This window comes from Sparus aurata, chromosome 1 (genome assembly GCF_900880675.1).
Source record: "Sparus aurata chromosome 1, fSpaAur1.1, whole genome shotgun sequence".
Lineage (NCBI taxonomy): Eukaryota > Metazoa > Chordata > Actinopteri > Spariformes > Sparidae > Sparus > Sparus aurata.
This window is the reverse complement of record NC_044187.1, coordinates 15431526-15452196: the sequence shown is the minus strand read 5'-3', so window position 1 is coordinate 15452196 and position 20671 is coordinate 15431526. Positions and strand designations below refer to the sequence as shown.

General features: G+C 43.6%; 1 protein-coding gene across 6 annotated transcripts in view; it reads right to left on the bottom strand.

Moving 5' to 3' along the window:
* The window catches only part of bnc2 (basonuclin zinc finger protein 2), a 165490-nt gene that overhangs the window by 9155 nt on the left and 135664 nt on the right, over positions 1-20671 (bottom strand). For all 6 annotated transcript variants that reach the window (XM_030417353.1, XM_030417343.1, XM_030417359.1 and 3 more), the window contains one exon: positions 3752-6165. In XM_030417353.1, the coding sequence (XP_030273213.1) occupies positions 3752-6165 (2414 nt within the window). The remainder of the gene's footprint in view (positions 1-3751; positions 6166-20671) is intronic.

Sequence of the window (20671 nt, the reverse complement as noted above, 5' to 3'; positions counted from 1 at the left end):
TAAGTAAGGCGAGTCTTGTCAACGGTTTAAAAAATATGATTAACGAGGCCAATAATGGTGATGATTACTGGTACGCGCGTCTTTCCAGCAGTTAATCATGCAGCTTCTTCAACACTTCTGCCGACGCTGCTCGCTCCCCCCAATAAATATGCAATCATTTACCTCCGTGCAGCAGGCGGCTGGGAGGCTGGGAGAAAACACCCCGCTGTAAAACCACACATACACACACTCTTAGTGTTGGTATCTGTTTTACACTCAAAAACACACACATTACATGCTTGCTCAAGGGCACATTAAATTATCCCTTCCTGTATTCCTGAGTGTGTGCATGTGCAGTTTTCATGTGTACTAATGTTTGTGTGTATAAAGTCCTACGGTCTTATAAATAGGGCAGAGAGCCAAACTGAACAAACACTAGTGATACTTTTTTCCGTGGCTGCACATTTTCTGACAATGTCATTGGCTCTTGCTTGTTTTTCTCTGTAGATCAAATGACCTCTCCTCCGTTTTCTTCTTCACTTTGATACGGGAGCTTTTGATGCTTGTGTCTGATGGTGTGTTTATGTGCCTTTGGCTTTTCACTCGGTCAATGGACCAATCAGATATGCCGAGGCACCTCCCTATTGATGGATGTCAACAGCTGTTTGGGAGGTTTCGAGAAAAGGATGCCAGGCAGGGCGCCATATTAAAATGCTACTTTACCATATATTATTCAGCTGTGAAAACAAAAACAAATAACCACTGGTTTGCCTTCCTCTTATTAATATTCAATGTGGTTATTATTCAAAGAGTTCTTTTTTTTATTAGGTGATATTTTTATCAAACCTTTATGTCTGAGGTGAACCAAATAATCGCTACTCCAGTCACTGACGGCAAAACATCTAATCTGGAGAAAGACTGGATTATCTCATTTACTTGTTCCAAACATTCTCATCATAATTTTGTGCAAATATCTTCGTATGCGCAGTTTCTTAATCTAATCAGAGCAAATGCTCTTATGAAAACAACTAAATTATATTCCCATTTTATTGCAACCATTACACTCAAACATACATTATGTCATTAGAGGATTATCCAGGGACAGATTTGATGAGAGCCCATCTCGTGCACTGACTCGCCTCAAAGCCCCAGGATTCCTCTAGCTATGCAGTGCCCTTCTTTCTGTTGTTTTGTTCCCTGTTTGAACCAGCGGCAGAGTAATACGTCCCATATGCTATCAGGAATTTATCCCCCCACAGAAAAAGTATGGAAACAATAGTGTGCTTAGGTCTCACCCACCCAGAGCTATACTGTATCAAAGATGCATTATGTTCACAGCAGCAATTGTCCCTCCTCGCAACAAAGTTATCCCCATCTCCCATATGTTCTGCCACTTTACATGTTTGAATGGCATTTATGTGCCGGTGTTTTTCTCATCACGGCGTCAAGCTATCACACACTCACACATCCAAGCTGACACAGGAAGAGACTGAGCATAGGAAGAGTTCATGTTAAGGTGTTACCTTTTCTGCAGTTGAATCTTTGATCCCTCTGCGCCTGTCTAAAGCGCTCCACTCAGCCCTGGCTTTGATATTAAACACCTGGCTGCATATTTGTGAAAAATACAACTTTTCAATCTCTTCTGTTCTGATTCTTATATTTTGTTGTTGCCTCATTTAGTTTCCATTAGCCATCTTGGGATCATGACAGCAGATTCCAAAATGAGGGATTCAAATTAGATAACTGACAAAAAGCGGAGCAGCTGTAGAAATTAAAACAGTCTGATTCACGGTATCTAACTCAGCACCAATACAAATCTGAGAAAGATTTGCTGATTACAAATGTCACTTAACGCTTAGGTGTAATTCCTATCTACTACTGAAATCTTTTATCACGTTGAATTGCCCTATTAATGCACAGTGGAGGTCTCCTCTTGCTATTTAAAAGTTCAGATAAGGCAGGTAATTGTTGATATCCAACAACAGTTTCACATCATTATGAGACTAATTGCAAAGTGATAAGGTATGTACAAATAGTTTTCTCTGTTATCTATTTGAACATATCCTGTGTTTTTGCATCTGTGTGTTTCCGTGTGCACAAGTGAGTGCGCATACATGTGCATGAACATGTTACGCTGCAGGCCGGCCATGCCTCGGGCTTTCTCTTTTCCTAAAATTTTGTCAATAGAGGTGAGCTAATAAACTCACCGGTCAGTACACAACATCATGCATGCTATTGTAACAGTTAGCAGTGGTCATCTTGCTGCTGTTGTTGGCACAGCTGTGTCAAGTAAGCAGCAGGGTTGCACTTTCACTACTGCTAACTTGTTGTCCCCCTCCCACATCTTGTCAGATAGAGTCCCAGGATCACCTGCTCTATTTACATGCTGCTAATGAAAAAAACTGTTGTAGGAACAGATGCCACCAAAACAACAAATATAATAAAAGACTTAGGGGTTGGAAAGGAGCATTGAGTTACTGCGGAGAGAGGTAGCAGTAGTGGAGGAAGAGATGAGGAGGGGCAGAGCCAGTGTGTGGGTGAGACAAAACACTGAGTAAAATTATACAGCACCCTCTGGGAAAATTTGTTTGCCAATTGGAAACATGCAGTGTGTTGCAACTTGCCCTTTATTTAAATAAAAGTGTCACTTGTCATGGATGGTACAAGATGTATATATATATGTATATACTGTATGTTTATATTATCTGTTTGTATTATCTGAGCTGTTCTGTTATGCGCCTGACTTCCCTTAAAGAGAAGCATGAGAGATTGAGGGAATGTATAGTTTGGGGCCATTTTACATGTTCCTGCTGTGTGACTGAATAATTTGAACACTAGCAAGGGGATATGATTTTGTGCATTACTGAAGCCTAAAAATTGAATTTCCATTCAACTGTTCTTTATGCAATTATCTTATCTCTCATAACAGTGGGTCTAATGGATACTATCACTAGCTATATATATATACAGCAATTCTACCTTTACATACGATTGAATGCTGGCCAATTTAACTTCAGAGTACTCCCATGATGAAAGAAATTGTTGTTTGCAATCCCTTAGGGGAGCCTGTGCTAGCCCAGGGCACAAGTGATCTTATCAGTCAATCCCATCTTATGTACCTCCAGCATGTGTTATGGCATCAATCTGCTGCCACTGCTGCTACAGTACATATATTCCGAGTGAGTGTGTGGGACTGATATGTGCTAACAAGCCCAGGTGAGTATGGCTGGCCTCACCTCCTAATGCGCTAATAAATGCAGTGGTTTAACAAACCGCTGTCAATGTTAATATATGCACCCTCACCTCCTTGTGACAAGGTGAGGTACTGAGGGCAGGTAAACAACACACTGCAGCTGCAGGGTTGTGTACGGCCTGGTGCTTGTTTGAATGTGTGTGCATGGATTTCGCATCCCAACACCCTACTCTACTGAACTTTGACTTGACAGGGAGCAGATGTCCCTGAATCAATTTACTGTTAGCTGACAGATGTGAAGTGAAAGCTATTGAGGTAAATGTCATACAGTAATGCAGTACTGCAGCTAAATCTTGTTTTATTAACATGAAATGAAAAGGCATAACTCGTTAAAAAAATGCTATTACCTAACATTTTTTAAAACTACTATATCCTTCCAAAAAAGTTGTATATTCTGTTGATGTATGTAGTGTAATTCCTTTCATTTTAATAGATCATAAACATTTCCATTGAACCTACCTGCAACTGTCGCAATTATAATGAAATAAAATGATTGTATGACCAATCTGTAGCACTAACCTGTCTCTGCTCCTCCGGGAAGGGAAGGCAGCGTTGCAGCCAGCCACAGTGCACACATGCATCTCTTTGAGGTGCACATTCTTGTAGTGCAGTTTCATGCTATAGGAGCTCTTGAAGCTTTTCTTACACACATAGCAGATCTTGGGGTCAGGACTTGAGCATGGGTCTCCCTCTGGTGATTGAGAAGAAGGGAATTTGGGTGGGCTGGCACCGTAGCCCATTGAAGAGATGAAGCTCTCATGAAGAGCAGCCATGCTTGCAGCAGCGGCAGCAGCCGCGGCCATGCCTCCATTATAGAGGCCATACTGGCCCATGCAGAACATGTCGTAAGTAGGATCGTTGAGTTCTTCCTTGATCTTGATAGGGGGCTGATGAGGCGAGGGTGAGGAATGACCCTTGCCCTCCATTTCCTTTCTCAGATCAACTTCCTCACAACCCTCATCATTGTGTTCCTTGTCCAGACCCCTTCCGCCACTCATGTGTTTTTGCTGTTCCTCCACATCTATCAGCTCATCACGGTAGAACATCTTGGAATCAGAGGTTTCAGATTCATTCTCAAAGTCTCTCTCATGGTCCTGGTCCTCAGAGGTGAAGCTGTCCATACAACGTAGATCGCCGGAGCCTTGAAGATCATTTCCACACCTGCTGTCACTGCCAGTCCCTTCCCTGCATTCATCTTCGCTCTGTCTCATCATGCCTCTCAGAGCTAGGCCAGGGCTCATTTCATCTTGGGAAGGAGATTGCTGCCCACTTCCACCACTGTGGTTCCCAGTACCACTGCCACCATTGTTGTTGCTGTTACAGTTACCATTCATTTTGATATTGTTGTGAAGAAGAGATGACTGGTGATGGTGGTGATTATGGTGGAGGTTATCATCGTCGTCATCATCTTTGTCGTCATATTCATCTGCCACATCAATTACCTCCTTCTCAATCTTCACTGGCATGCTAGATTTACGTGGCTTCTTTTTGGGCGTGGGGTCTGTGTTTCCCGTGGAGACGTCATGATTGGCACTATGTGTATGTAAGCGATGGGACATGGGTCCTGCCTCTGACACATGAACATTATTGTTCGAAGCCACAGCTGCAGCCAACATCTGCTGCTGTTGGTCCATCAGGGTGGTGCTGTTGGTGGTGGTGGGCAGGATTGGGCTGGTGGGCAGTGACACTGGAGGACTGCACAGGTCCGCAGGGGACAGTAGTGTACGGTAGAATGGGGGCACTGGCTGGACCGGCTGCACTGACTTCAGGGTGGGGAACACCAGTGGGCTTTGCAGTGGTGACTGAAGCATAGGGTCCACTGGTGGAGTAGTAAAGCCCAGTGGTGGCCTTCCAGGGCTGGTAAGTGTGAAGCCACCATTCTTGGTGCTTGAGATGACAGGTGTACCAGGCGCTGAATTGGCACGAATGAGGTCCTTATCGCGGTTATTACGCAGCATCGGCATGTGCAACCGTGGATTGGGATTGGCACTGTGGCGGTTGCGGCTGCGTAGTGAACTGAAGACCATATTGCAGCCTTCAATGGTGCAACGGTGTTTGATCTTCAAGTGTACAGCATTATAATGTATCTTAAGTGTACCTTTGTCATAAAAGGTTTTGCCACAAGAGTTGCAGCACACACGACCCTTGCGTGAGGTGGCTCCCATGCGGCGCATGCGATGCATCTTGGAGTTAAAGGAAGCATGACTGATGGTTTTAGAGTGCTCGTCCTTTACGAAGTGGTGGTGGACCTGGTGTTCATTCAAGCTGTTGGATTGTTGAGATTGATTTTGGGACTGCTGTTGGCCTGCCTGCTGTTGCTGCTGGAGCTGTGTCTGCTGTTGCTGCTGTTGTTGTGCCTGCTGGGTTGAAGGGGTTGGTGAGATGGGTGATGCCCTGTTGTTCGGCTCTGTTTTAGGTTCAATGTTGTTGTTAAGGGCTCCCAGGGCTCCGCGACTGGGGCTCTGGCCTGTTCGAAATGGTGACAGGGACACTTCTGACTCACTGGTGTCCATTTGTTCACCTTGGTTTGGCAGGCTGGTCTCCCGGAGCCGGAGAGCAGACTGTTCCATAGGCAGGCCATTGGGGGGCAAGCCTAGCATGGGGGCAGACACTGGGTTGATGTACTGGAAGGGCAGGAGAAAGGCTAAGCTGTTGGGAATATTCTCAAAATGGTGAATGCTGGATGGGCTACTGTTTTCCAGATGTGTCAGGAGCCCTGGGCTGCGGGTCCTGTTGTTGCTTTCAATGAATGTCCTAATCCCGGAGTCTGTCTTGGAGGAGGGAACTGTAACTGCCTGACCTTCCTTCTCCTGAATGGCCATCAGCTCCACAATGGACTTGGTCTCACCAAAGCGTAGGAACTGCTGCAGGGTGATGATCTCTTCTTCTCGGGACATGATGGTCCAGCGGTCCAGCACCTTGCCTGCAGCATCCTACATGCCCCAGAAGAGACAAAAGAGAAGACAGAAATACAAACCGTTATTGATTGTGCATAATCAGTGTGGTCAAAGGAGAACATAGAGCAGGGGTTAGTTTGTGAGGGCAAGCTTTTCTGCTCATGAAATTCAGAGGCTCCTGGAGCGACAAGTAACTAACAGAGCTTTGTTGAACCACCCCTCTCCACTATCCCTCTTTGGCATCCACTTTTCACTCATTTATTTTTGTCTATAAATCAGCCCTGCAAATGTGATCTTTAATCACATAGTGATGAGGGTAGGCAAGAGTTTAATTGAGTCTCAAGCAAACAAATAAAAGCACTGAGGTGGTACGATTAGCAGGTCCCTGCAACTTCTATTGAGTGAGACAAACAAAAAAACAGCTTTGTAAAAGATTTGAACTCTTGCTGGTACTCCCTCTGTACATGAACAGTACCTAGAGATATTTACAGTATTGTCTGAGCAAGGGAAAAATGTCTCACAGAAATAATAGAATCATTAATGTAAGCCATTAATCGAACCTTGGCTGGCGGGCATTTTTCTTTTTCCATCCCTAAGACTGTGAAATGCTCGAGGGAGGATGGGACTGCTACACTACGTATCAGGGAATGGCTTTGGACATTCAAAAGAAAAAAAAACCTCATGTTTATTTAAGGTTGTGTTTGAGTGCCTTGACAGTGCCGTTGAGCTTGTGTTCCTTTTATTTGACAGGCTGCATATTTATCACGCTTCTGTGTTAGTAAGGTATAAAGGATATATGTATTTCCTGTGTTATGTTAAATATCAATCATATCAATATGTTTGTATGGTTTTAAAAGATGCAAAACTTGTTCCACCTTAAATATTAATGTGGAGTACTTTGTAATAAACAACAATGTTGTTTGGGACACTATCCATTTTATCAAATAATTATTAACAACAGATTATTTATAATAATCCTTGGCAGTTCAAGTTCCTGTATTTTTGGAGGCTTGGGAATGTTGAGAAAGTTTCCATTCTAAGAGTACAGAAGTACTCCAATGGGACTTGGGCGTTATTCCAAATAGAGAGAGAACTTTACTTTGCTGGCATCTTTTGGAGATGTGTCATTAATGACTGAAAAAAAAACAAAAAACTTTGACTCCTTTCAAATGTGAATATTTTAAAACATCAAGAGATGGCAAAGGATTATGTGTAAAAGAATTTTGGCAAAGCGTGAAAATTGAATTTGTGGTTGAGATACTGAGTTTGAGGCAATGACCGCCTGACCCAGTGCTCTTGTCCTCTTATATGAACCCACATCTCTTCCAGCTTGATAGCACTGATGACAGAACTCTCAACAAAATTATCCTCATCCAGTAACTGCTGGCACTGATGTTGTTTTATAAGATGGTGTGGTATGAACACTTTCGAGAACGAGATAGAAATAGATAGCGAGAGAGAAGGAGAGACATAGTGTAAATACTTCATTTCACACACTGGTTCCTGGGGGACCAGGCACAAGTTACATCAGGGGAGAAACACAAGTGATGACAATTAGTCACAGTGAAATGGTAACATTTCGTATGTGCTCCTAGCTGCTGGCATCTATAAAAGATAAATGGCAACTCTGGCGAGTAAAAAGCTGTAAAAACCAACATCACAAAGCACAAAGGGCCTGTAAGGAGAGAACAGAAGATAAATGTTTAAAGAGAGACAGCGAAAGAGAGATAGTACGGGAGAGACACAGAGGAAGAAGAGCAGAAAAACAGAGAAAAATAAAAGTGCGAGTGGTTTCATATCATGCCCTCAGATATACTGGAGAAACAGATTCTTCTGAGACGAAACATCAATAGTCACTGGGGTATTTGTTGTTAAATATACATTAAAAAACATTTTACACTTTCATTCTGTGTGCTCTGGAGTTTTTGCCTGGAGGTATGACTTTAAATTCTAGCCTGGGCACTATTATTTCATACTGCATGGCCATCTGGGCATTAGTATTTCCATTTGATTTAATTGAAACAAAAAAAATAAAAGCAAATTAGAAAGTGAATCTTTAAATAGTTCCACAACCACATTTCTTAAGAAACTGTACTTCTAAGAAGTGGATCAGTCTTTTAATATCATCTAGTGACAAAAAAAGAAAAAAGAGATTCAGTTGTGACGTCCATTTGTACAATTCTAACTGATTCAAAGCATGAAAAATATAAAATGCAGTGTAAAGTGTATTATTCTAATGTCTGTGTTTCATAAGCACTGAACAGTAGTAGAAAGAACTTGCATTTTTTTTGGATGATTGGATGATTTTCATCCAGTTCAAGACATCTTAATATCAGTTTCCTGCCTCACTTTGATGTTTGTCTGTCAAATTGAGATTGAATTAAGATCCACAAGCTTCAAAAAGGAGGTCATTTTAATGAGAGCTCCATTGATAAAATTCTAAAGATTAGTCTCCAGCTACAAGTAATAGGATCAAATAAAACTAATGAAAGCTGTGCAAGTTTTTACACATCAACAAGATCACTTGACCGAAGTTGCTCTCCAAACCCACACGCATTTATCCAGCCTTGTGTCAATCACTGACTGAATCAAACATTGTATCCTATTCTTGTCTAACCCTGTGTCTCCACTTCCCCACTCATGAACTCAAACAAAGGGCAAAACACAATGACACAGGCCAAACTGTAACCCATTAAAGTTAGTAAGGGCCAGCCAGCTGTCAGAACAGGTCAGCAGTTCTGCTTTGCACTGGACCCTGTCTGAGAGGAGGCTTTTTCCAAGCACTCATCGTTCACTGGTCAATTGAGTTTTGGAGGGCAGTCAACAAGAGTTTGGGCTGGGGTCGAGCTTGGAGCACAGAGTCAACTCAAATACAAAAATGGAGTGAATTGATCTAGAGAAAGATGTGAGGGGACAAACTTGATTAAAGTTCAGTCCATGTGGAAACCACTACTGGTTTCTATGCCAAGAAGTGTTTCAATGCATGGCTGTTTCTTATAAACCACTGCGGTGTCTCGTTTATATACTGTCTTTTACAGTATATCACTTTAGAGACAGAACTTTTAAATGCAGATAACCCCCATAACAATTAATAAACAAAGGTGAGAAATAATATTCTTGCATTGTATCCATATGACTTTCTGAAGTATGAGCTGACACATTTGCAGACAAACACAGGCCCCTGTAGTCCTTACTACAGTAAGTCTCACAACTCCACTCCCCTGCATTAGCCTTGTGATGCTGCGAGAGAAACAAATATGCCATTAGAAGCACTTTTACAAGTAGGCACTCATCTTCCAATTAGCTTAATGTGGCCCTCTTCCCCCTATATTTTCCAGGCGTGCCCCACCTCTTCTTGTACACTCCCTCCAGTAAAATCTCATTAATCCACCCCTCCCCCATCTCCCCCAGTGCTATGACATATTAGTCTGTCATTATGCATCCCAGAGTCCTTTAAACAATACAGCTAAACCTCTGTTTGCCAGGTTAATGACTATTAGCCAATAATTACAGCAGAGAGACGATGGAGTACCCACTTTATCTGGTGGACAGCCTGCTGCTGTTAGTTTATTTTATCTGCCTGCCTCCATGTCTCTCAGAATTAACCTAGCAACGGCTGTATTTATTCATCTCTCTGCCTCTGCAATGCATTCTTAATTCATGGCTGTCACTAATACTGTGGCGCTGGATGTTGTGTAGTGGGTGTGTAGTGGGGTATCCACCTTGCAAATTGCTGACAATGAGGATGAGCAAATGATGGCCCTGTCATGGGCCAGGGCACCACTGTCAGTTAAAACAAATCAGGCAATTATGCAATTAGTAGGTTATGTGCAGAGCTGTATTAAGAGCTGGGGTGTGTAGTGTTGTCAGGTTGCATGGTGTGCATTAGGGATTAACAGCTTAACACGTATATGCTTTTCACTAATCATCACCTATCATACTTATTGTCTGAGTGTATTTGGAAAGCAATGGAGGGAGATACCATGCTAGGCACTCACCAGAATAAAGCGAATAGTTGCTATAAATACATCGTATTGACCTGCGTCTGTAAACAGTACATCAAATAGGAGCTCTCTGACCCTCATAGAGCTTGTGTCATATAGCTTCTCCAATATTTGCATTCGATGTTTACATATAAGTTGGCATGATGTTGTATGTACAATCCCTGCAGGGTAACACGTTGGTTCAACATTAACATAAGAGCAACTCAACCGATCGTAAGACAGTATCACTTGCAATACGGAGGATCAGTTCTCACAATGGCAAAGTGAACCATGGGAACCACATTGATTCACCAATCACCTTGCAGTGAATGCGATCTCCACCAAGCCACGAGGGAAACCCTATTGATCTCCATTCCTGCTTTCAGATCCAGTTCCTTAAAAAAACTGCTCTATCCCTGTGTTCGCCACTTCAAGGGAGGTTAAGCAGAAGTTCCTTGTGATCTGAGAAGGTCTTGAACCTTGGTGCTTCCTTTTCCATATTCTGTTTCTCTCCCGACCCCATCTCAGGCTGCATGAATAATGCAGAGGATCTAGTGGCGAGGGGTGCCATGGGGGATGGGTTCATGCAAAGCCCACTGCCTGGAGCCATCACATCAGAGGGCAAGAGCTCCCAAGACACAGGCTGTTCCCCCTTGGCTCCCCAGTGGCAGGTCAGAGGTCATGTGTGAACAACCAGCTCTACTTCTTCCCCTGTGATGGACCAAGGGGAAATCAGTTGCTACGTCCAGATGTGGGTGGAGGACATTTGTAAGAATCATAGAGGTTGAAATTTGCACTCTTTGATCATGGTAAAATCCTCGTTTATGCGCTGCACATCAAAAGCATTTGTTACTCTTTTGACATCACCTTATGTATCTGCCTTAGATGTTTTCTACACTGTGGAAACATTAGCTTGTATCTTCAAGATGGCAAGCTACTATACACTGGCTGTCTGCTGAAGTACAAGTACAAGGCAACATTAAATACATGTCATCAATGACAGACAGTATCCCTGTGGACCAATCAGTCACAATTTTGTTACCCTATGGGTGCCTATTAAAGGAATAAGTGTTTTACAAAAGAGGGCATGAACCTTTTTGAAATATTTACAGCTAAAACAGAAATCTGTGGTAGCTTTTTAGTACTGTGTGGTTTACACCTGTATTTTCAATACATCAGATATTGAATAAAAAATAGCAAAAAGCAGCCAAACAAATTGGCAGTCATATTCTGAACTTTCCCACACTGTCTGTCTGGAATACTCTTTTGCAAAGAACAACCTTGAGTCATCTTGTAAGTTACCAGACACTCTTGATTCCTTCCTGAAAGTAGTCTGGTTTTAATAAGTGACAATCTGCAGTTACACTTAATAAATATGGCAAATACAATCTTCTTCAATCTTAAATTGATGAAGGATGTACTACATAGACACAGTTGCCAAAAACTGTGATAAATCCGATGCTCACCCCTTTAAAACACAGCTGACACCGAAATACAGGTGATTCAATAAATTGTCATATTGCTGATTTAAACTTGCAACCATTCTATTAAGGTTTGATTCCGTCTTTATCATTTCATTAACCATGCATAGAGCATTGCTCTGGTCAATATTATGCTCAATACTGCCAGCGAGGACAGCTTGCTGAGCTCTGGTGTAAGTGAAAGTGAAGAAGCCACAGGCCTTTTTTCGCCGGGCCAGACGCACTGATCAACAGACAGGCTGTGAGATACCCTGCCTTCACCTCTCAACCTGATTTAACTCATGGCATTGGTTAAAATTTCATGACTGTGTGTTAGTTGTTGCTAAGGGCACACTAATCGACTGGAGTGAGATTTATAGTGCAGTTACAGACTGAGAGGATAGGGAGGGGGGTCGAGGCAGGTTATTACAGAGGACTTTACCACAGACGGGTGAGTCACAATCTGGCACATCCCATGTTCCAGGTGGCCTTTAGTAAACAGTTTCCATTTTCTGTCTCCCACTGTCTTGTCCTTTTTCATTATCTTTCTTTGAAAACAAACCTGTCATTTTAACAAAGGTCTCCTAACCTCTGATTCATCCAACCCCCTGACCTCTGCCTCCACCATCACCACTCTTTTTGTTTTAAAGCTGTCCCCCTGCGTCTTTAAAAAGTGGAAAGGACAGTCCTTTGGCCACAGCCCAGCAGAGGTGCAGATGGGGCGGCACATGGAAGCCATTTAAGAGCAAAGTCGGCCGCTCTCTGAGTTCAGAACCTCTGAAGAACCGCCTCGCAGCGCTTACATGTGAGCAGCGTCTGCTTGGACTGATGTATTGATTCCCTGTCAGTTTTCACAAAGCATACACAATAACGTTGGCTTGCCTCACCCAACTGTGCTAAGGAACCGTAGCTGTGGTCAATGTGTAAAACTCAGCGGGCCTAGCACTAAGCTTTAGGGGGTGCCTCAGAGAAGAGGGGTGGAGTGATAGAAGCAGCGAGGGAACGCCTGATGGTTCACATTAATTGAGGATGATTCGTGTGATCTGCTGGGTCTGGATGAAGCAGCCAGGTCTGTCGTGGGCCTGGGAGACAGATGTGGGGGCCGCTGTGCCCCCTCCAGGGCCAATGGAGAGCAGTGAGGCGGCTGAGAAATGGTCTGTCTGTCCAATGTGTGTGTGTTGGTAAAGATGGAGGGGGTGGGGGGTGGAGCTGACAACCTGGTTTTCTTTCCCTCTTATATCACATCTCCTTTGTCTTGATTACTATTTTGGCAGGAGGCCGGTGCCGAGAAGGTGCATTAACATATGCTCACAATTTGCTCTTTGGCCACGTAGTTCCTTGTTTCTTCTGTGTCTTGATGTGCCTCTTTTGTGTAATATCCGCCCCTTATCACATTATACCCTTAGGCTAGTAATGGGTCACAAAAACCGGAGTCTTGGGTTAGTGAGCACGCTTACAAAAGGTGAAACTTAGACCCTGCCAAAAGCATAAACACATATTTATTGCAAATGAAATGTTTACATGAGGGCTGCCGCTCATAAAACCAATACATGACAACTTGTTTCTGAATATACTGTGTATGTTCTGCAACTAGAACTTTAAAAATGTGTTCCATTTTTCTTGAATTTCCTCCTGTACTACCTGGAATGTAGCATTGATTACTACACAACAAAAATAATTTGCACATCACGTTACTGTGTAAAAGGAAATTGATGTAAATGAATAATGGATTGTACTGTAGGTAAACCTCCCAAGTCATTTTGTTTTGGTTGAGCTGGAAACAGATAGAGGTGTCCGTAACACGCAGCCACACTGCATTAGAGCAGCTTTTCAGCTTTCGCCTGTGCTTTTGCTATGGAGCATGCAGGAGGAAAGAGAATAAGCTAATGGACTCTTTACTTAATGTGATCAGAGCCATTATTGACATGCTGCCAGGAAGATGCAAGACCATTAACTCGAGCCTCTCTCTCTGGTCCCTTCCCTCCACCCCGCTCCTCTCCCTGACAGTATTTCACTGCCAGCCTGACTCACGTATGGAGGAAGGGCCACTAGGGGGTCTGGGTGCCCCAAAGGAGTCTGTGTCTGTCATGTTAACTAGGAATATGTGATACAGGCTGTTTGGCGAATTGGCAACGTGTCGCTCCAGACTTTGTAATTGTAAATCATTCATTATTGCAGTGTTCTGTTAGAAATTATATAATAATGGTGTTATGTACAGTATAACAGTATGTTTGTGTCCAGTCAATATGACTGACTGCTGGACGAGTTCTCAGTTTTGATGCCGCATGTCCTGGCGTTGTTGGCTCATATAAATTTAACCCTTTGAGTTTTAAATCCATGTTTATTTCTTATAATACAAAATATGTGCTGATATTATGACACCTCCAAAGGACATCCAGTACAGTTTAAGGTGCAAAGATATCGTAAACTCAAGGTACAAAAAAAAAAGCGTTATTAAATGTTAAAAAGCAGCCCAGCTATTTATTTAAAAACTTTTTCGTTATTTTTATTGTCTTATTTCCAAAACATGTATATACAAATACAAACACGATGCAGTTACCCAGTATTGCCATAGTACTTCTAGACTGGTAAACATTAATTTAACATTTTCGTGACACAAAAAAGCAACTTCAGTATTGAAAAGTATTTTTAAAAAGTATTTTTGCATGAGATTTAAGGCCACAATAAGTCAAAAGTATTTGTAAAACGTATATTAGCTGTAGTTGTAATTTATCAATAAGGTGAATTATTACACTTTTTATTGGTATTGCCTTTTTGGGCTTTAATTGTTTCTTATTGTTTTATTATTGTCACAAACAATAATATAGATATTGTAAATGACACCTAATGCCGGACCATTCATCAAAAAAGAGTGCAGTGTGGTGTGTAAAAAATGTAGTTGTTATACCAAAATGAAATATTGCACCAAGTAGGTAAAATGGTCCCACATTACAACCTCTGCAGTATCCGTTTTAAACTCCAGCCTCACTGGAATTGTAACCTGGCATGTAAGCTGGCTCATTCATCTTGGAGGCGGAGGGTGCCAGTGTGGCTGCGGCGTAATTTACACTACTCCAACCTATGTGCCAGAACACATCTATCCCTGTGGCCCGGGGGCTCACATCGCCAGCAGCCCGGAGGACACTTGTGTTTATGTGTGCATGGATGTGTATGTATGTCTGTGTGTGTGACAGCGTGTTCGCTTGTGTCTGTGATCATGTGGGTACAGCAGGAAGTGGTGCTCAGGTCTCTCGGGGCATGGTTCCAGGTCTCTGGGCCTGTCTACTGTCATAAGTTCCAGAATGGTGATTACTTACTGCAAAAATAAACACCGTTACCATCTGGTGCTGCCTCTTTGTACTGTAACTTATACACCAAGGAAAGCTCTAGACCATCAAAACACACAGGATCGAGAACAATAACAGAAAAAAACTGCAATCTCCACTGTAAATTTTTTTTTCTTGCCTACATATGCCATGTTATAAATCAGATAGATAACATTCATTTTGAATGGTAAGAGCGAAATCAAAGTAATTTCAAACACAGTTAAAAACACAGCCCTTGATCTTTATGAGAGGGCAGATAGTGAAGAACAAAAGGTTCACCGGGCCGCATGGTGAGAAAGATTGGATGATGGGGTCATTCAGGACCGTTGAGGCCTTGCAGAGCCAGCAGATGTTTGATCCATCCACGGCACATCTGGCCCTCAACACACTCAATCCATTTCACTCGACTTCTCTTTTTTAGATTTTTCATTGTTCCTCATGGTCCACTAAACTCTGCATTCCCCCTCGCGGCCCGCAAATATTCATTCACAATCACTTAGTGTAATTTTTACATGTAGGCTTTTGTTTCTGCTTGTGATTTGACTTTAAAAAAAATATATATATATTTTAATATGTGTGCCTTTTATCAAAAATCTGTGATTTATAACTTCCTCAAATGGGTCATAAGTTGTAGTTCAAAGCAAGGAACTGCAGCTCCAGTGGTACTAGGCAGGGATATGAAAGCTGTCATTCTCATTGTAGTGGGCCCTGGGAGGGTCATACGGTGCTTAACGGCTTCATTGTTTCTTTTATTGTTGGAAACAGAGAGGGGCGTGTGCTGCGCAGGTTTCTGAATTCTGGAGTGCGACGTGACAAGAGGACTGTCAACTCCCTGTAACTCTCTATGCAACTTCCTTTAATAAATGTCAACTCTCTGACCCAGCCGCAAATCCCTGGCAGGCTGGGTGGCCGTGTCAGCAGGCCGGTGGGCCGCACAATGTCTGGACTTGGCCTCGGTGACATGGGGGAAGTGGAGCGAACCGCTGGTCTGTTTGTTCAGAGGAGGGATGCAGGGCCACCTGGAGGCTCAGGTCCAGGATCACCAGACAAAAACATAACCTGTGTGTATGTGTGTGTGTGTCTATAAGATGTTGGGAAAGATTACATGTTTGTGTTTGTCTAAATAGTCTATTTAATAATTTTTTAGAAAATGAAATCCCTGCTTCAATGTGAGTGCAAATGGAGCGTGTTTGTGCTGTGCTAATAGGGCTGTAGGCTTGTCCTGATTTTAGCCCATGTGTAATGCAATCTTCCTCTGTTTGGGTATGGGCTGGTCTGGCAGTGCCGTGCAATGCAATGCTATTGATCCCTATAGCCTTGTGGTCTGCAGGGTTCCTGTCAGTAAACGCAATGAGCTGGAGCACCTCCACCCCCCTGCCCCCCTGCCCCTGTGTAGCACTACAAGCTAAACAGCCATCACAGAAACTCAATACGCGCAGACTGGGCCCGAGTCGTCAGCTAGCAGCAGTGCCCGACAACGACCCACGAGGCTCCGGCTAAGTCAATTTAGTGTCAGGGTAGCATCTCACCTCGTAGACCTGTTGCCAGCCTAATATGTCGCGCTAATATGTCTCTCAATGTGAATTACAAGGCTGTGAGAGGAACCCAGATGCAATAAGTATGGATTAGCTAATGTCCAGCCACTGTCTGAGTCTTGTTAGGATGGAGGGGGGGGGGGGGGGGGTCTGACGATAGTAATAGCCTCTAACAGGGTGTCTGGCTGTGGCTTGGATGTGAGATGGGGGCATGCAGGCTTGTGGGATTTCTAAGGAGCCCTGGGAAATAAACTTTCCTCTCTGCCGCGGGAGGAAAAGGGGAGAGAGAGCATCGAAGGAACGATTAGCAAAGAAAGAGATGGAAAGAGTGCGATGGGCTGTTAATGCTATTTTTCTGACTATTGATCAACCTGCAGGACAAGAGTTGTTTGGGTTAGAGGTCTCGAAGCCCTTACCTTGTCTGCTGTGTGTCTGTGTGTTAATGTGCGAACCCATTGATTTGTATTGCACTTGTATGGTTGCCCTGTGTGTAGGCCAAAGCGCCTGACAGAGGAAGAGTGGGATGGGAGCAGAGCTTGGAAGGAGAAGAAAACAAAAAGGTGGGAGAAGAGGTGAGCGTGTGGTCAAACGGGGGCGTAATTAGGAGCCATGTTACCGCTAAACTCCAAATATTGATCAGGGATAATTCACACACACCATATCTCCCCCTCAGCCAATGTGCCGAGGTGCTTTAATAATTCATAATGCATTATAAGTCTTGCACATTGCTACTCATTCACGTGTACCTGTTCAAACTGCTTTCGAGCATTGAGTTTTTACTTTAATGTCTGGGTAAACTGATATTGAAAACACATGTCTGATTGATAGTGAATGACTTGGATTGCTAGGAAATATCTCATACCGGTCATTCTCTTGCTTGCACCGCTTTCCGAAAGAAACTTCATTTTTCTCTTTTTGAAAAATACGAAAATTAAGTGGACGAGAATACTGGCGTTTGGTGTAGTTCTGAAGGTTCAATAAAATGATTGGATCCTGGTCCTGGAGTCTAACTGATATGTGATTAAAATTTATGTTTTTAGTGGGAGACTTTGCGCTGACTAAAATGAAGAGGTGACCGTAGATATTTCAGATTATATTGAAGCAGTTTAGAGCTTATAAAAAAACAGAAACTGCAGCTATTTTTTATAGCCAGCGCTACCACAAAATGTATCACGTAACTACTTGTAAACACTTTTTCAGACATACGTACACCCAACAAAGAACATATCATGTTTTTTTTTCTGATAAAAAACACACACACATACACATGCACACACACAGAGGCCATGATTGCCATGGGCAATCCCTGCAGGCAGATGTGGAGTGTGTGCCAGCGGCCTGCTGAGTGAGTAGACCAGTGTGCCCCAAGCTCAGTGCTGGGCACTACGCTGGGCTGCTTTGATGTATGTGTGTGTGTGTGTGTGTGTGTGTGTGTGTCTGTGTCTGTGTCGGTGTGTGTGTACTGTAGGGGAGTGTGGGGGGGTCAGTGAACAGCAGAGGGACTGTGTAATCCTCTGACATGACTGTGGAAAAATACAAGGATCCCTCTGACAGTGGCTGAACTAAAGGCTCAGAGGACCCGTTAGTGTGTCTACAGGTTCATGCATACAGGACTGACTGCAGGCTATGTGGCGATACAGACACATACACACATGCTCCACACACAAGTCACGCACTGACACACGTCTACACACACAGTTAGGATGCATTGCAGTGTTAAGAGTCAGTCTCCTTTGTAAGCTTCTGGCTTGGTGACACTAATTCTTAAGAGGTTATGTCACTGGCAAGACCGCGGTGTGGCCATGTAAGGTGCAGTCCTCAACTAAGATGGCAAGCTGCATTGCTTGAGGCCCTACTCACACACACACAAACACAGCGGCCAGGACATTAACACAAACAGTTTGGTTTTGCTGTTGGAATGCAGGAGGACAGGCGAAGAGTTTTGGCTCTGCCCTTTCTATACTTTGCATAATTGCATCCTACATTTCCTTAAGTCTGAAGGGATGTTGAATCCTAAACAGCGATGGGAGCCGCGTCTGTTGATCATTAGACTCTGGCAGAGTAACCTGCTGCCACATGTGAGAGAGGTAGCAATACAAATAAAGCGTGTATAGGTCCGTGTGTGAGCGTGTGCGCGTGTAAATGTCTTCATCTCCGCAGTACGTTGCCTCTTGAGATAAAAACAGGGCGAATAAAAGGACATTAAGCATATGAATTAGCCACAGGTCTAATGTGAGCTCTGTGAAACAATAAGCAACAAAACAATAGTAGACATTTCATCTTCTTATTGTCTAATCACCCATCTGACTGCATGTGTATTTCCCCTCTTAACCCTTGAGATACTCACTAATGGCCCTCACAATGGAATTATTTACTACCCATGGCAGGGGGGCAAATGGGTCAAATTGTGTGTGCGTGTGTGCGTATATATGTGTTTGTGTGCACTTGCGCCCGTTGTAGTCGGAGTGAATGAAAGGGAATGATGGAATCATTGAAGCACGCAGTGACTGAGAGGAGAGGAGAAAGGAGAGGGGGACTGAAGGAGGCACACTGAGTGGTGCTTGCTAAAGTGAAAAATCATGCCATGGTGCAGTGGGGCCCAGTTACGTCCACTGGGAGAAGTGACTACATCTATGCTGGCACTCAAGTGCTCTTAAATACTCTCTCTTTCGTTCTCCCTCGCCCCTCACTGCCCCCATCGTTCTGTAACCCCCTCTCTTCGTCCCTCTCTCCTTCTGTCTCCCCAGGTCCAGTCCAGGTACAAATGGCTATTTGCTGTACAACTCCCACAACATGTTTGCATCTGCTCGGGCTTGTCCCGAACAGCATGTAAAACAAAAAAGAAAAAAAAAAAAAAAAGAAAAGAAAATGGGTCTTTTATTCACAAATTGCCTCCCAGAACACAAAAGCTTTCTGAATGGAGATGTCAGAGTGCTATTAGAAAAGTCTGTGCTGGAAGAGGTCGTGCAGCTTCTCTGTCAATACGCTTTTTTTCGCCACAGAGCAGAGAGCAGTAATTGTGTGTATGTGTGTGTGTGTGTGTGTGTGTGAGTGTGTGAGTGTGTGTGTGTGTGTGAGTGTAAAGCGATTCTGCTTGGCAATCGGTTAATCTTCATCGTCCTAAGCATCTCACCACGAGAGGTCAATCCTCATTAAAATATGAGGGAATTACATTAATTATAGCATAATATTATATTATATTCCTATTTGAATTTGTCATTAAGAATTGTTATTAAATTGTTTGTAATAATAAGTAACTGACGGGGGGGGGGGGGGGGGGGACAAAATGATCAATTCACAGTTTCAGATCCTGTTCAGCCCTAATTGTGTCATGTTGAGACAAAATGCTCACTTCTTGATTTAGCCGAGCTAAATCAAGAAGGTGAGCACGGCGGAGATGAAGGCTGTCTGTGTAAAAAGGAATCAACAGTGCTGCTAACCATCACCTGCTGGGGTTAACCCGGCGGTTGCCAACACATTCAGAACGCAGATGAAACACAATAGCAGACGAGCCTTTCATTCTCACACCTACAGTCACAGAAGCATCTCTGTCAGCTGCGCAACATTGTGTGTGTGTGTGTGTGTGTGTGTTTGTACAGGGGTGCATGCATCGTAGACATATTTCCCCCCTCTAATTAGCACAAGGGAGTCCTGGGGGCAATCAGAGCCGAGGTTAATGAGAGGGGGGGAGAACGGAAGAGAAGAGGTAGGGGTGAGGCAAGTAGCGCGCACCATGCTGCACTGGTGCTACAGTATAATAGACCCTTCTTATCACGCTGTCACCCTGAAGGGGCATCATCCTCACGGCACCCACATTGATGTTTGGGGCCTGTGACATATCACATGTGTGTATGTGTGTGTGTGTGTATGTGTGTGTGTGTGTGTGTGTGTGTGTGTGTGTGTGTGCGCACAGCTGTGTGAGAGTTCCTCTCTCTGCGCCCTGATGATCCTTCTACCCGTCTTTGTCTCGTATTATCTCTCCCTTCACGTCTCTTTCTCTCTGTAAGGCCCAGATGTGACAGCATGTTTCTCATATCAGAGAGAATTGGTACACTGGGAGAAGGGGGAAAAAAAAAAGTGAGAGAGGGAGCAAGACAGCGCTGCCACAGTGGTCTTGGCATCTGTCTGTTCTCAATTGGCGTGCGGCGGTGCTGGTGGGAGAAGAGCGCAGTCTACCAGATGTCACTGCTGCACACTGCAGGGTGAGCGCTGACTCGTACAGCGAGGCCGTATCACCA